This window comes from Lactuca sativa, chromosome 1 (assembly GCF_002870075.4).
Source record: "Lactuca sativa cultivar Salinas chromosome 1, Lsat_Salinas_v11, whole genome shotgun sequence".
NCBI lineage: Eukaryota > Viridiplantae > Streptophyta > Magnoliopsida > Asterales > Asteraceae > Lactuca > Lactuca sativa.
The window spans coordinates 58,479,235-58,490,839 of NC_056623.2; the positions used below are offsets into that span (position 1 = coordinate 58,479,235).

An 11,605-nucleotide genomic window follows, 5' to 3' on the forward strand; every position below is an offset into this window, starting at 1 on the left:
TAAAATTGAATCTTCAACCATCTTACAGAAAATTTCGATTCCATTTTCTCTGCCAGCCCTATCGAGACACGAGATATTCATTCGACCCCTAATTTATGCACAAATAGGAAGAATTTACGTGAAAGAGGAAGCTCGTTTTCGTAACTCTAGCTATCGATTGTTACAAAATACGAAAACAACGATTCCATTTAGTTTGCCCTAGAAAAAACCTAGAAGTTTTCCCAGTTAATTTCTCGTTTTGCTTAAGAATTCTGGAAAAAATTGTACGGTATAGTAATGTTGAAGCTCTGGAGATGGTATCAAAATTGTTTAGCTGTTCATCCGTTGAAAACACAGGTCATCAGCTCCGGTGTGATTTGGGGGCTTGGTGATATTGCAGCTCAGACAGTTACCCATGCCACTGCTGTCAAGAAAAAACCCCTTATAAAATCTGTAAGTTTTCTTCATTTTCCTACATGTTCATTAGGTGTTTCAAGCTTACATAGTTGTTGCTTTCTTGAGATTCCGATGATAATGCTTTTTGATTGCGAGCGTCTATGATCGAAACGTTTTCAATTCTTCTTGTTGAGAGTGATTACGATCAAATATTTTGATTTTGCAAGTATCCTTGAGACCCTTGTGCATCTGTGATTAAATGACTTTTGATTCTCGAAATATGTATTAAATTAGAGGTGTGTATTCATGGAGAAATCTTTCGTTCTAGAGTTAACCCTAACATATGGAACAATTCTATAACAGTTGCTCATTCTGTAAGAAAAACACAGTGAAACAATCGTAGTCTAAACTGTATTAATATCTTTATTAACTCAACAGGAGGAAGATAAAGAATTTCATCTCAATTGGAGACGAGTGGCTAACACTAGCTTATTTGGAATGGCATTTGTGGGACCCGTTGGTCACTTCTGGTTAGTTATAACTTACAACTGATTTCATCTTCAAAAACTGTATTAATATCTGAATGTCAAATTGTCAATATAACATGAGACTATAATTTTTATAGGTATGAAGGTCTAGATCGATTATTAAGATTGAAACTTCAATACCAACCAAAATCAATGCGATTTGTTGCAACTAAAGTAGCACTTGATGGGATCATATTTGGACCCGTGGATCTATTTGTTTTCTTCACATACATGGGTTTTGCATCTGGGAAGAGTGTGAAACAAGTAAAAGAAGATGTGAAAAGAGATTTTCTTCCTGCATTGGTTCTAGAAGGTGGGATATGGCCGATTGTCCAGGTGGCAAATTTTCGGTTTGTTCCAGTGAGGTATCAACTTCTTTATGTAAACTTTTTCTGTTTGTTGGATAGTTGTTTTCTTTCTTGGCTTGAGCAGCAACAGGATGCTGCTTGGAAACAATGGTTTAAAAGATTGTCTTTGAAAGAACATGAAAATCAGAAGAGTTGATGAGTTAAAGTTCCATGTATGCTTTCATATTTGATGGATTTGTTGTTTTCATTTTGTTTTTGTTTGTTGGTTATTTTTGGAAAACTATTACGGGGAAAGAAGCAATGTACTTTGAGATGCATTTTTTTTTTTTTTGAGGTTTTATTTTTCGGATGTTTACATAGTTGTAAATATTGAGATGTTCAACATAGGAAGGAAGAATTGTGATTCAACATAGAAGCATGTACTCATGGTTCAAAATTCCATAATCTGATCTTCATATTTATTTATGAAGACTTTTTGACTTAACTTTCATTTTAACCCTTTTTGAAGAAGTTTATCCAAAAACCAGATTGATGACTTATTATCATATAGCTATATTATATTTTTGTATAAAGTGCTAGAACATAACGAAGAAGCTATCATAGCTTAAGGGGGGCTATTTTGCAAAATATGAATGATTCAAAAGTCTAAATGATTCAGAGATGCTTGTTGGTAAGATTGGTGAATGAATGTGTTTAAATGAGAATATTATCGCATCAATCTCAAATTAACAAAGTTTACGAAAGTAACAAGCATTTTCTTAATATCATGAGAATTTCACAAGCATAATTACTCCAAACATATTATGTTAAATATCAAACAGGATCAATTAATCTTGGAAGCTTCTTCATTCCTCTTGATATTGCTCTTTAGTTACTTATATACAGCTTTAAGTCAAATATCATTAAATTATCATAGGTTGATGTTCTTCAGCTTAATAGCATTGTTATGAGATAATTTAAGATTGAAGTATTAACTATTTGATTAAAAAAATGTCAATTTTTTTTTTCAAAACATATGATGCCTTTAAATTTGCAACCAGAATGATCAAAAAGGCCATAAGTAATGAGTAGGAACTGAACAAACAACAATAAGAAGGCAATTGCTTTCCAAAATCAAGAATAAGACAAAGCATTTTACTAGTACTGAAAAATAACAAAAATGTTATAAATGTAAAAACAATAATTCAAAGCTTGGTTTTCCAATAACAATATAAAGTAGAAAATCAAACAAAATTGTACTTCAAATTTAAGCGGTGGCAACAGCTCCTTTGCTCCTTGGAGTTGCTTGGGTGCCTGAAAACAATATAATTGATCACTAAATTTGTTCTCCTTTTTACTTAAAGTAAACTCATTGAAAGCATACGTAAACCTAGTTAAACAAAATACAGGTGTTTCTTTTAGAGAATTTAAAAAAAAAAAAAAATTCTCGAATTACCTTCCCTGAAGTTGCTCTTGAACCTACGGGGAACATTACGAAGGTAACGCATGCGCCCAGTTCCTGTGGTCTTCCTTCTGATTGCCTTCACACTCCAGTTGTCTGAAACATTAAAGCAAAAACTGTAAAACAAGTGATGAAAGATTTTCATTGATAGACTATTGATGTGCTGCTAACGAGTAACTGCAACATTTGAAAATCTTGAGTATCAAGTGAATTTCGGATAAGAGAATACATCAGTGAATAGTTAAGAGATACTAATTGAACACACAATAGCATTGTAGCTCAAAGATTCGAGAAGGATCATAACACAAATTACAAAATCACAAAAGAAAAGCGATCATTTTATCCCAAATATTTGCTCTAGAAGAGTTCCCCAAACTAACAAAATAAAACATATCTATGGCATTATAGTGAGAATCAATGCTGATGTTAGCATGAATATCAAGCAAAGAGAATCAAATGCAACCACTCGGATTCTCTTAGAGCTAATGAAATATACAACTGATGAAACGATATGAATGTATATATGGGCATTAACAGAGAGAAATAGAAGATAATTTACATTTTCTGACGCGAGCAGCGGGATACGCACAGGCAGAGCATCGGCTCTTCTGCAGATGAAAGCTGCGTCGACCGCACCTCACACAGAGTGTGTGTGTCTTGTTCCTCCTCTTACCGAAACTCCCTGTTCCTTTACCCTTCAATCAACAGATTCAAGAACAACAAACAGAAACAACGATCATCATTACACGAAATCAATTGGCTTTCAAGGAATTAAGAAAATAAATGTATGAGGTCATTACCATCTCCGCAGATTGAGAAGAAACAAAACCCTAGAACTAGGAAGCACCAAAATATTGAAAACCGTCTGATAAAAGTTTTTTATCAATTTATAGGATGCAAAAATTAGGGTTTGCGTTAAATTTAACTGGGCCATATCGGGCTTCTTAGCCCAATAGTCTTGTCTATATTTGTGTCAGTTGTGCTTGCTACCAAAACCCAAATATTGTTTCCATAAAATATAAACATTGATTTCTATTAGTTAAATTATTAAATTATTGATCGATCTCATTATTTTGTAGTAAATAAAAGCTAAATATAATATGAACTTTATTTATTTACTATTAAATAGCCCTTTCTTCTTGGACACTAATTGCTATAATAACTTGTTACCATCCATATTTTTTAATTTTTATTCATTATGAAAAAGAAAACAGTTTTTTTCATTTACTTTCCTGATCAGTGTTACTGTTTACTTACTCCCATACGTATTAAAACAAGTGTAATAGATGTTTGAGGTTCAAGCTCACGTAAGCGAGGAAAAATGCATGCAAAAAGTCCACATGACATATTAAGGTGCGTTTGTATGTATGTTTTGAAATGACTTTGAATAACTAAAATCATATAATACTTAAATATAGTTTTTTTTTTTTTTTAATAAAAAGAGTGTTTAGATATGCTATAATTGTTTGAGTTTGTATCAACCAAATAGTAATTGTTTGGGTGTTTGAAAAATCCAAAATATTTATAGAGTTAACAAGTAAAATAATGAAAAGGGCAAATTATAAATAAAAAAATATTACAATTTGTTATTTTTTTAGGTTTAACCATACAATTATAGTTATTGTTAAAAAGTCATATGTCTTGCATATAAATGTTGGTTTTGCTTCACTTTTTTGTTCTAAAAAATCCACTATTTTTTTTAAGTATCAAAATATATAGATGCCAAACCATACAGTTTGTTTTTTACGTTCAAAAAACATTTGTCTGATTTCTATAATTAATTTTATTATTATTATTATTATTATTATTATTATTATTATTATTATTATTATTATTATTATTATTATGGGGGAGGGGAGGTGTGAAAAAAAAATTATTTTTTGTTTCAATGATTTAATTTTGGTTTTTCTTGGGTTAAAATACCCTTCGATTTCGCATTTTTGGGTCGAAAATCATATGATTTCGGCTTTTTGTTTAAAAAATTAATCTCAGAGTGAAATTTCATACAAACATGTAGTAAAATTATAAGTCAAAATATTAAATATGTATTAGGATCGTTCACAAAAACTCACCTAATTCACAATAGTAAAATTATAAAAAGTTCTAAATGTGATAACAAAACAAGTCATTTATTAAAAAAAAAGTACAAGCTAAAAAACCAAACAAATATTCAATTTAACATACCCTTTTAATTTGAACAAAAATTTAATAATTAATATAAAAGCATTATATTACGTCAAGAACCATAAATTTTTAAAATTACTTATTGAAATGCATTTAAAAATAATATTGATGGTGATATATATATATATATATATATATATATATATATATATATATATATATATTTTAATATAAATTAAAATTAAAAGTATTCTGAATTTTATTATTCAAAGAAATCATTCTAAATGATGTCAAGAAAACAATTTCATAACATTTCCCTTATGAGCCCTAACCAAAAACTTATGAAATGGGGCTAAAGAATGTCAAACGGTTAAAAGAAAACTAAAGAGTGGATACAATTATTTTTTAACTATTATAATAGGCATGTTGTATTTATATTAAACTTATTATTATTATTGGATTGTTGTCTAACTATTTGTTAAAGTATTAAAACATTAAGTGTTGTGAGGTCTAATTATAATATTAATTTTTTTACAAAAAAATAATAAATGCATTATCTCAATGACTCATGTGAATCTGCTTTGTAATCATTGGTGATTCATGTCAATGTGCTTTGTGATATATGTTGACTCATCTCAATGGCTTCATGATCATCTATGTAGAAGGCCAATGGTTAAAATTTATTATATTTTAAACATATCAATAGTTGAACCTTTGGCTTTCTTAATCATTAAACTTTCGTTACATATATATGTTATCTATATGTTTTTTTTAAGGGAAAATGACTTATAAGCCCAACGAAGTTTTTAAATCGTTCAAAAAGCTCAATTATGTTTTGTCTGTTCAACAAAACTCAACGAACTTAACATTTTGTCTAAAAAAGCCCAACTAACTTACATTTTCGTTCACTTCTCATTTAGGGTCAATCGGCTAATAAAAGTCAACGAATGACATGGATTATATCGGAAAATGACTTGTAAGACCAACGAAGTTTCAAAACCGCTCAAAAACCCCAATTATGTTTTGTTTGTTGAAAAAAACCCAACGAACGGCGTCTGTGCAATGGCGGAGCTAGTACAGGAGCAAGCCCAACTAACTTATATATATATATATATATATATATATATATATATATATATATATATATATATATATATATATATATATATATATGCTAACAAGTATAAATAGAAGAAGAGATAAATGTTATAGACAAAATTATTAAATAATTATGATGTAAGCCCCCTTTATTAAGAAATTTTGGCTATGCCCCTGCGTCTGTGTTCGATCTCTTGTAATAGTTACTTCTTATTCTTCCTCTTAATCGTTGGTGTCAAACTCAAGATCTACAAAGAAGATATTTGATGATGAAAACCTTTGTGGATGTGGACGCCCTTCTTGGATTTGGACATCTAGAACGGAGGATCATCCAAAAGTTCAGGGCTTGTTCGAACAAAGTTCATGGCTTGTTCAAACAAATGGGTAAGTGTAATTGAGAGCTTTATGATGTCCATATTCTATCTATTTGTTTGGTTTCTTTCAAAAACAAAAACTTATTAAAATGAACATGATAAAGCTTTCAATTACACTTACCCATCTGTTCGAACAAGTCCTAAACATGATCTCTGGATGATCCTCAATTCTAGATGTCCAAATCCGAGAAGGGGGTCTACATCCACAAGAGTTTGCATCATAAATATCTTCTTTGTAGATCTTGAGTTGAACATCAACGATTGAGAGGAAGAAGAAGAAGTAACTATTACAAGAGATCGAACACAGACGTCATTCGGTTTTCTCTTCTCCAAACCCTAAAACGATATATAAAGGGCAATTCTAATATGTTTATTTCATGTCATTAAATATAATGTCATGTCATTTTTCAACTAGTTGTATACATAATGAATATGGTTGTCTCTAATGAGAATTGAACAAAAACGTAAGTTCGTTGGGTTTTTTTCAACAAACAAACATGATTGAGGTTTTTTGAACGGTTTTGAAACTTCGTTGGACTTACAAGTCATTTTCCGATATTTAATTACACGTCAAAAGCCATGTCATTCGTTGACTTTCATTAGCCGGTTGACCATAAATGAGAAGTGTAAGTTAGCTGGGCTTTTTTAGACAAAATGTTAAGTTCGTTGGGTTATCTTGAACAGACAAAACATAATTGGAGTTTTTTGAACGGTTTGAAAACTTCATTGGGCTTTAAATTCATTTGCCCTTTTTTATGATTTGAGGTAAATAATTATCTTTGATAATTTGATTTTTTTTATACAAAACTTATTTAATTTTTTAATTTAAATATGTTGTAAAAATATCTAAAGATCAACTTTTAAATAAATGATAACATTTAAATATGATGTTAAATGTAATACATGTTGATACGGCGAACTTCAGGCTCATGATGAAATCTTTTAACCAAGAGGGTTCCGTCCTATAGGCGTCCGAGAATTCACTCTGTGTAAGAACAAAAAAAACTATGCCAGACAACCATACTGAAGGTTGGACCCCAATATAGCTCTCTGATATCTAAGTTAGAATGCGGCGTTATGGTATTGCTCTTGTGTCAAGGAAAATGTGTTATCCTTACTTCCCTTGTTAGAATGTCTCCTGGGGATATTTATAGGTTGCCCGTGGTTAGTAAAGTCCACTTCTTAGACTGGTCCTCCACTCATTACCCGGTCCGCGAGCTGTCGCACTTCCTATCATTTCCGTGTTTATTTTATTTGCTTCGTACTATTTGGCAGATTTTATGAGATACAATTATGATGCTTGCAGTATGTTCAAATGCATATTTTCCTGAAACAAGTGGAAATGCTTGTAAACACGACCAGGTGGGTATTTGGCCGGTAGTGGGTTTCCTCGGACTACCGGCCTGGTACACCATTAAGCACCCCAGTCTGAAGGGTAAAAGAATATTGCCAGAATATTTTTTTCCATTCATACTCTTTAAATCCATATCGGGTACTGTGAAATCCTTCGCATGTTGCGCACTAAATGCTTGCGTCGTCGCACGTCACCATGCTTGCTTTGATTAGATTGCTCGTATTAAATGTTTTAATAGGCAGCTCTGATTATTTATTGGGTAATCCTGATTATTCTTATAGAAACTTCCTTACATACTTTACCTTTGACTTTTCCATCACTGTGATTGGTATGGGTGATGACATGTCTACAATGGCGTCCAAAGTGGACTGTTGCATGCTAGAGCGGTATAGTCATGGATATCACCTTTCTCCTGTATTTGGCTTCCAAGTTTTGTCTTGATCTTCTTCTGTTCTTGATGCTCTGCCTAGTAAGGTTGGATATTATCTTCGACATCTTGTGTGTGGGTTACAGTTACCCCTGTCCCGCTTCTTCTTAGAGGTTCTTTGCTATTACAAAGTTCATCTTGTCCAACTATGTCCGAATGCAGTGTCAAAGATTGTTACATTCGAAATTTTTTGCATTGCTCGTGAGATACCACTTGATGTCTCCTTGTTTCGTTATTTTTATCGCTTGAAGAAGTACGGTGTCTAGTTTTCTTTCAGTAGTCGTCACTTTCCGCTGTCTCCAGATTTAGCTCGTTCAAATGGGAACTGGAAAAGTAGGTTTTGCTGGGTCGACATACATAGTTTGTGTTTGCCATTTGTCCAATGTTATGTTTCACTTGGGGACGACTCGGTGTCTCTGTCTTCCAATCTTCTTGAATTTGTTCCTTTACTTTCACATTTTTGTGTAAAGAGGCGTTTCTTCCGGAAGTTGTACTTGCACTGTGTCATATGAGCCCATTCTGGAAAGCCTGTTGTCAACTACTAGTGTTATTTGTATGTCATGCAAGTTTGTCTTAACCTTTTTACTAGATTTAGCATCAATTCCTTTGTATTTTCTTTCCTTGGTTGTGGGTAATCTCCTAATATAAATTCTACCTATGGGTTTTTTCTTTATGCTCATTTATTATTTCATATAGGAGTAAATGCTCCTTCTAGCTGACGTCTTATTTGGTCGGTGATATCCCAACTAAGTCCATTATGGTGGATGACGTGGTCCCTGACCAAATTGTGCACCAGATGACTGTGACACCCGCATCGCCCCTTGCATTCCTGGGTTTTGGGCCGAATGCTTTCTCTATCGAGCAGTTGCTGGACACATCTTGCCCTGTTATTGGTTTTCCATAGGTGGGTGCTTCTAGCTCTACAGGAGTTGTGCCCCCTGTAGGTGTCTCTTCTAGTCGAAAATGTAGGCAGGTCCTTTTGCCTGATCAATTTGATCAGTTTCTTGAGGATATTTCCCATGTGGGCCCTCAATGTGTCTCTCCATTGTCCTTTGATCATGTGGCCTCCAAGCCAATTCGTATGTAAATGGATTGGTGTGCGTTACATATTTATATCTATGTTGTGCGTTCTTCGTGATTACTTTTTTAGGTTAACGTCGTTTTCCCAACATTGTAGGTGGGTGTCCTTGTGTGTTGCTTGAGGAAGAGCTAAACGAAGCATGCCGGTTTATAGCTCATGCTAAAAAAAATTATCTTCGCTGTACTCGGGTGAGATCTTAATTTTTTTGATGGGTTGTTAACCTTACGAGACGTGTTTTTAGTTGCGGAGGTCAATGTACGTGTTGCCGAAGGCAGGAAGCTTGCAAGTGAGGAAATGTTGGTGAAAGATGGAGAGATGTACGCTCACTTATCAATACGTTATCGGGATGCTGCGACCAAGGTAACTGCTCTAGAAAATCAAACGACGCTCATCCAGGCAAAGTATGAAGCTTGTCTCTAGGAGAGAAACGTGTTGCATTCTTATCTGCTTAACAAGTCTTGATAATGTGGGTTACGTGAGTCGGTTATTCTCTTGTTTTTGTAGGCAAGCATGAACTTGGTGTGTGGCGTTGTCTGGTAACATATTTTCTCTGTCCAACAGATGTTAGGTAGATATCTGGGTTGATACTTGGTGTCATGAACAACTAATATGTTTCTTGGGTATTTTGATGTGTAATGGGTATATTGGTGTAGTCGGCGGACCAAGCAATACAATTTGAAGAATAAGTGAATTCTTGGGCTAAGTGGGTAGCCTTTATGTTGAGTAGTGATACTCGATGTATACATAAGTGTAGTCAGCGGACCGAGCTACATGCTTTGAAAAATAAGTGTATTCTTGGGCTAAACGTGTAGCCTTTTTGTTGAGTAGTGATACTCAATGTACACATAAGTGTAATCGGCAGAACGAGCTACATGTTATAAAGAATAAGTGTATTCTTGGGCTAAGCGGGTAACCTTTTATCGAGTAATGATACTCAATGTATACAAATTTGTAGTCGGCGGACCGAGCCACATGTTTTGAAGAATAAGTGTATTCTTGGGCTAATCGGGCAACCTTTTGGTCGAGTAGTGATACTCAATTTATACATAGCCGTAGTCGGCAGACCGAGCTACATGTTTTGAAGAATAAGTGTATTCTTGGGATAAGCAGGTAACCTTTTGTCAAGTAATGATACTCGATGTATAAAGAACTGTAGTCGGTGGACCGAGCTACATGTTTTGAAGAATAAGTGTATTCTTAGGTTAAGTGGTTATCCTTTTTGTCGAGTACTGATACTCGATGTATACATAAGTGTAGTCGGAGGACCGAGCTACATGATTTGAAGAATAAGTGTATTCTTGCGCTAAGCGGTTAACCTTTTTGTCGAGTAGTGATACTCGATGTATACATAAGTGAGTCGACGGACCAATCTACATGTTTTGAAGAATAAGTGTATTCTTGGGCTAAGTGGGTAGCTAACTTTTGTCTATTTTTCATAAAGCAACCGGTCTTGACACAATTTTTGATATCATCCACATGATACAGATAGGGTCTAATGATAATATTTTTTGTTTATGCCGTCCCCGTGCCGATTGTTGTATCATCCCTTACGCGTTCAAACTATAACTTCCCGAAAATCCAAGGTAATTTTTTTTTCATTTTTAAAACAATAAATAATACAAACGAGTTGTTCCAGAACTGATCAAAGTGAATATATCGTTTAAACATTAGAGTAATATCATTAATTGCCAATGCGGAAAACTTTGGGGGATGCTGTGCAGTCACGTCGTGCCCTTCCCTTTCAAACCAAAAGTACCTGAAACCAAAAATACGAAACCGTAAGCACAAAGATTAGTGAGTTCCCCAAAATAGCACATTCCAAAACATACAAGTGTCATGGGCTACCCCCGTGGTATTTCCTTGCAATGCCGAGGGCCAAATCCCGGTCTTACATACAAGTGCCAGGGGCCAGATCCTGGTCTTTCGTACAACTGTCAGGGGCCAAATCCTGGTCTTTCATACAATTGTCAGGGGCCAGATCCTGGTCTTTCATCCAAGAATCACATAGACAACTAGCATTTCACGTAACAAGTAATGGGTCGGCTTTTGTGCCTTCGAACCATGAATATAGTGAGAAAACTCACCTCACTGTCTGAAAGAATAGCTGCACTGATCACTTCTCTAAAAGCTATCTATACCAGCCACATATACAATTAACAGGAACCCAAATCTCAAACTATAAATCAAATTACCCAAAATGCCCTTAGGTCAAACTTAGTTAACCCTGGTCAAATTCAAAGTTAACAGTCAAGGTCCAAAAGTCAATATTTCTTCCTAGCGAAGTTGCGTACCAAGAGAGTACGCCCAACGTACTCTGATGTTTACCAAAAGTGGGGCGCTAACTGCGTACGTGTAGCGTACCACCAGTACGCCCATAGTACGCAACCCAGTCCCAAAACTCCATTAAGAGCTTATTCTACTAAGCTCTTACATTCAAAACTCAGATCCAAGCCCAAAATGATGTCCTAAGTCATAAAGTTTCCAACTTTATGACTT

At 34.1% G+C, this 11,605-nt stretch overlaps 2 protein-coding genes across 2 annotated transcripts; one reads left to right on the plus strand and one right to left on the minus strand.

Annotated features, from left to right (window-relative positions):
• LOC111889619 (uncharacterized) lies at positions 1-1,527 on the plus strand. The gene is made up of 3 exons (XM_023885765.3): positions 1-432; positions 814-905; positions 1,001-1,527. The coding sequence occupies exons 1-3, from the start codon at positions 277-279 to the stop codon at positions 1,404-1,406; spliced, it is 654 nt and encodes a 217-aa protein (XP_023741533.1). The 5' UTR covers positions 1-276; the 3' UTR covers positions 1,407-1,527.
• A 796-nt stretch (positions 1,528-2,323) lies between these two features.
• LOC111889623 (60S ribosomal protein L37-1) lies at positions 2,324-3,569 on the minus strand. The gene is made up of 4 exons (XM_023885769.3): positions 3,452-3,569; positions 3,211-3,346; positions 2,646-2,747; positions 2,324-2,503 (listed from the first exon to the last, which is right to left on the minus strand). The coding sequence occupies exons 1-4, from the start codon at positions 3,452-3,454 to the stop codon at positions 2,457-2,459; spliced, it is 288 nt and encodes a 95-aa protein (XP_023741537.1). The 5' UTR covers positions 3,455-3,569; the 3' UTR covers positions 2,324-2,456.
• Positions 3,570-11,605: the final 8,036 nt, after the last annotated feature.

Coding starts and splice junctions, on each gene's coding strand:
- LOC111889623 (XM_023885769.3), bottom strand. Junction 2,748..3,210: donor CGCTGCTCGCGTCAGAAAAT/GTAAATTATCTT, acceptor TTAATGTTTCAG/ACAACTGGAGTGTGAAGGCA. Junction 2,504..2,645: donor CAAGAGCAACTTCAGGGAAG/GTAATTCGAGAA, acceptor TATTGTTTTCAG/GCACCCAAGCAACTCCAAGG.
- LOC111889619 (XM_023885765.3), top strand. CDS start 277: ATGTTGAAGCTCTGGAGATGGTATCAAAATTGTTTAGCTGTTCATCCG. Junction 433..813: donor AAAAACCCCTTATAAAATCT/GTAAGTTTTCTT, acceptor TTAACTCAACAG/GAGGAAGATAAAGAATTTCA. Junction 906..1,000: donor GGACCCGTTGGTCACTTCTG/GTTAGTTATAAC, acceptor TAATTTTTATAG/GTATGAAGGTCTAGATCGAT.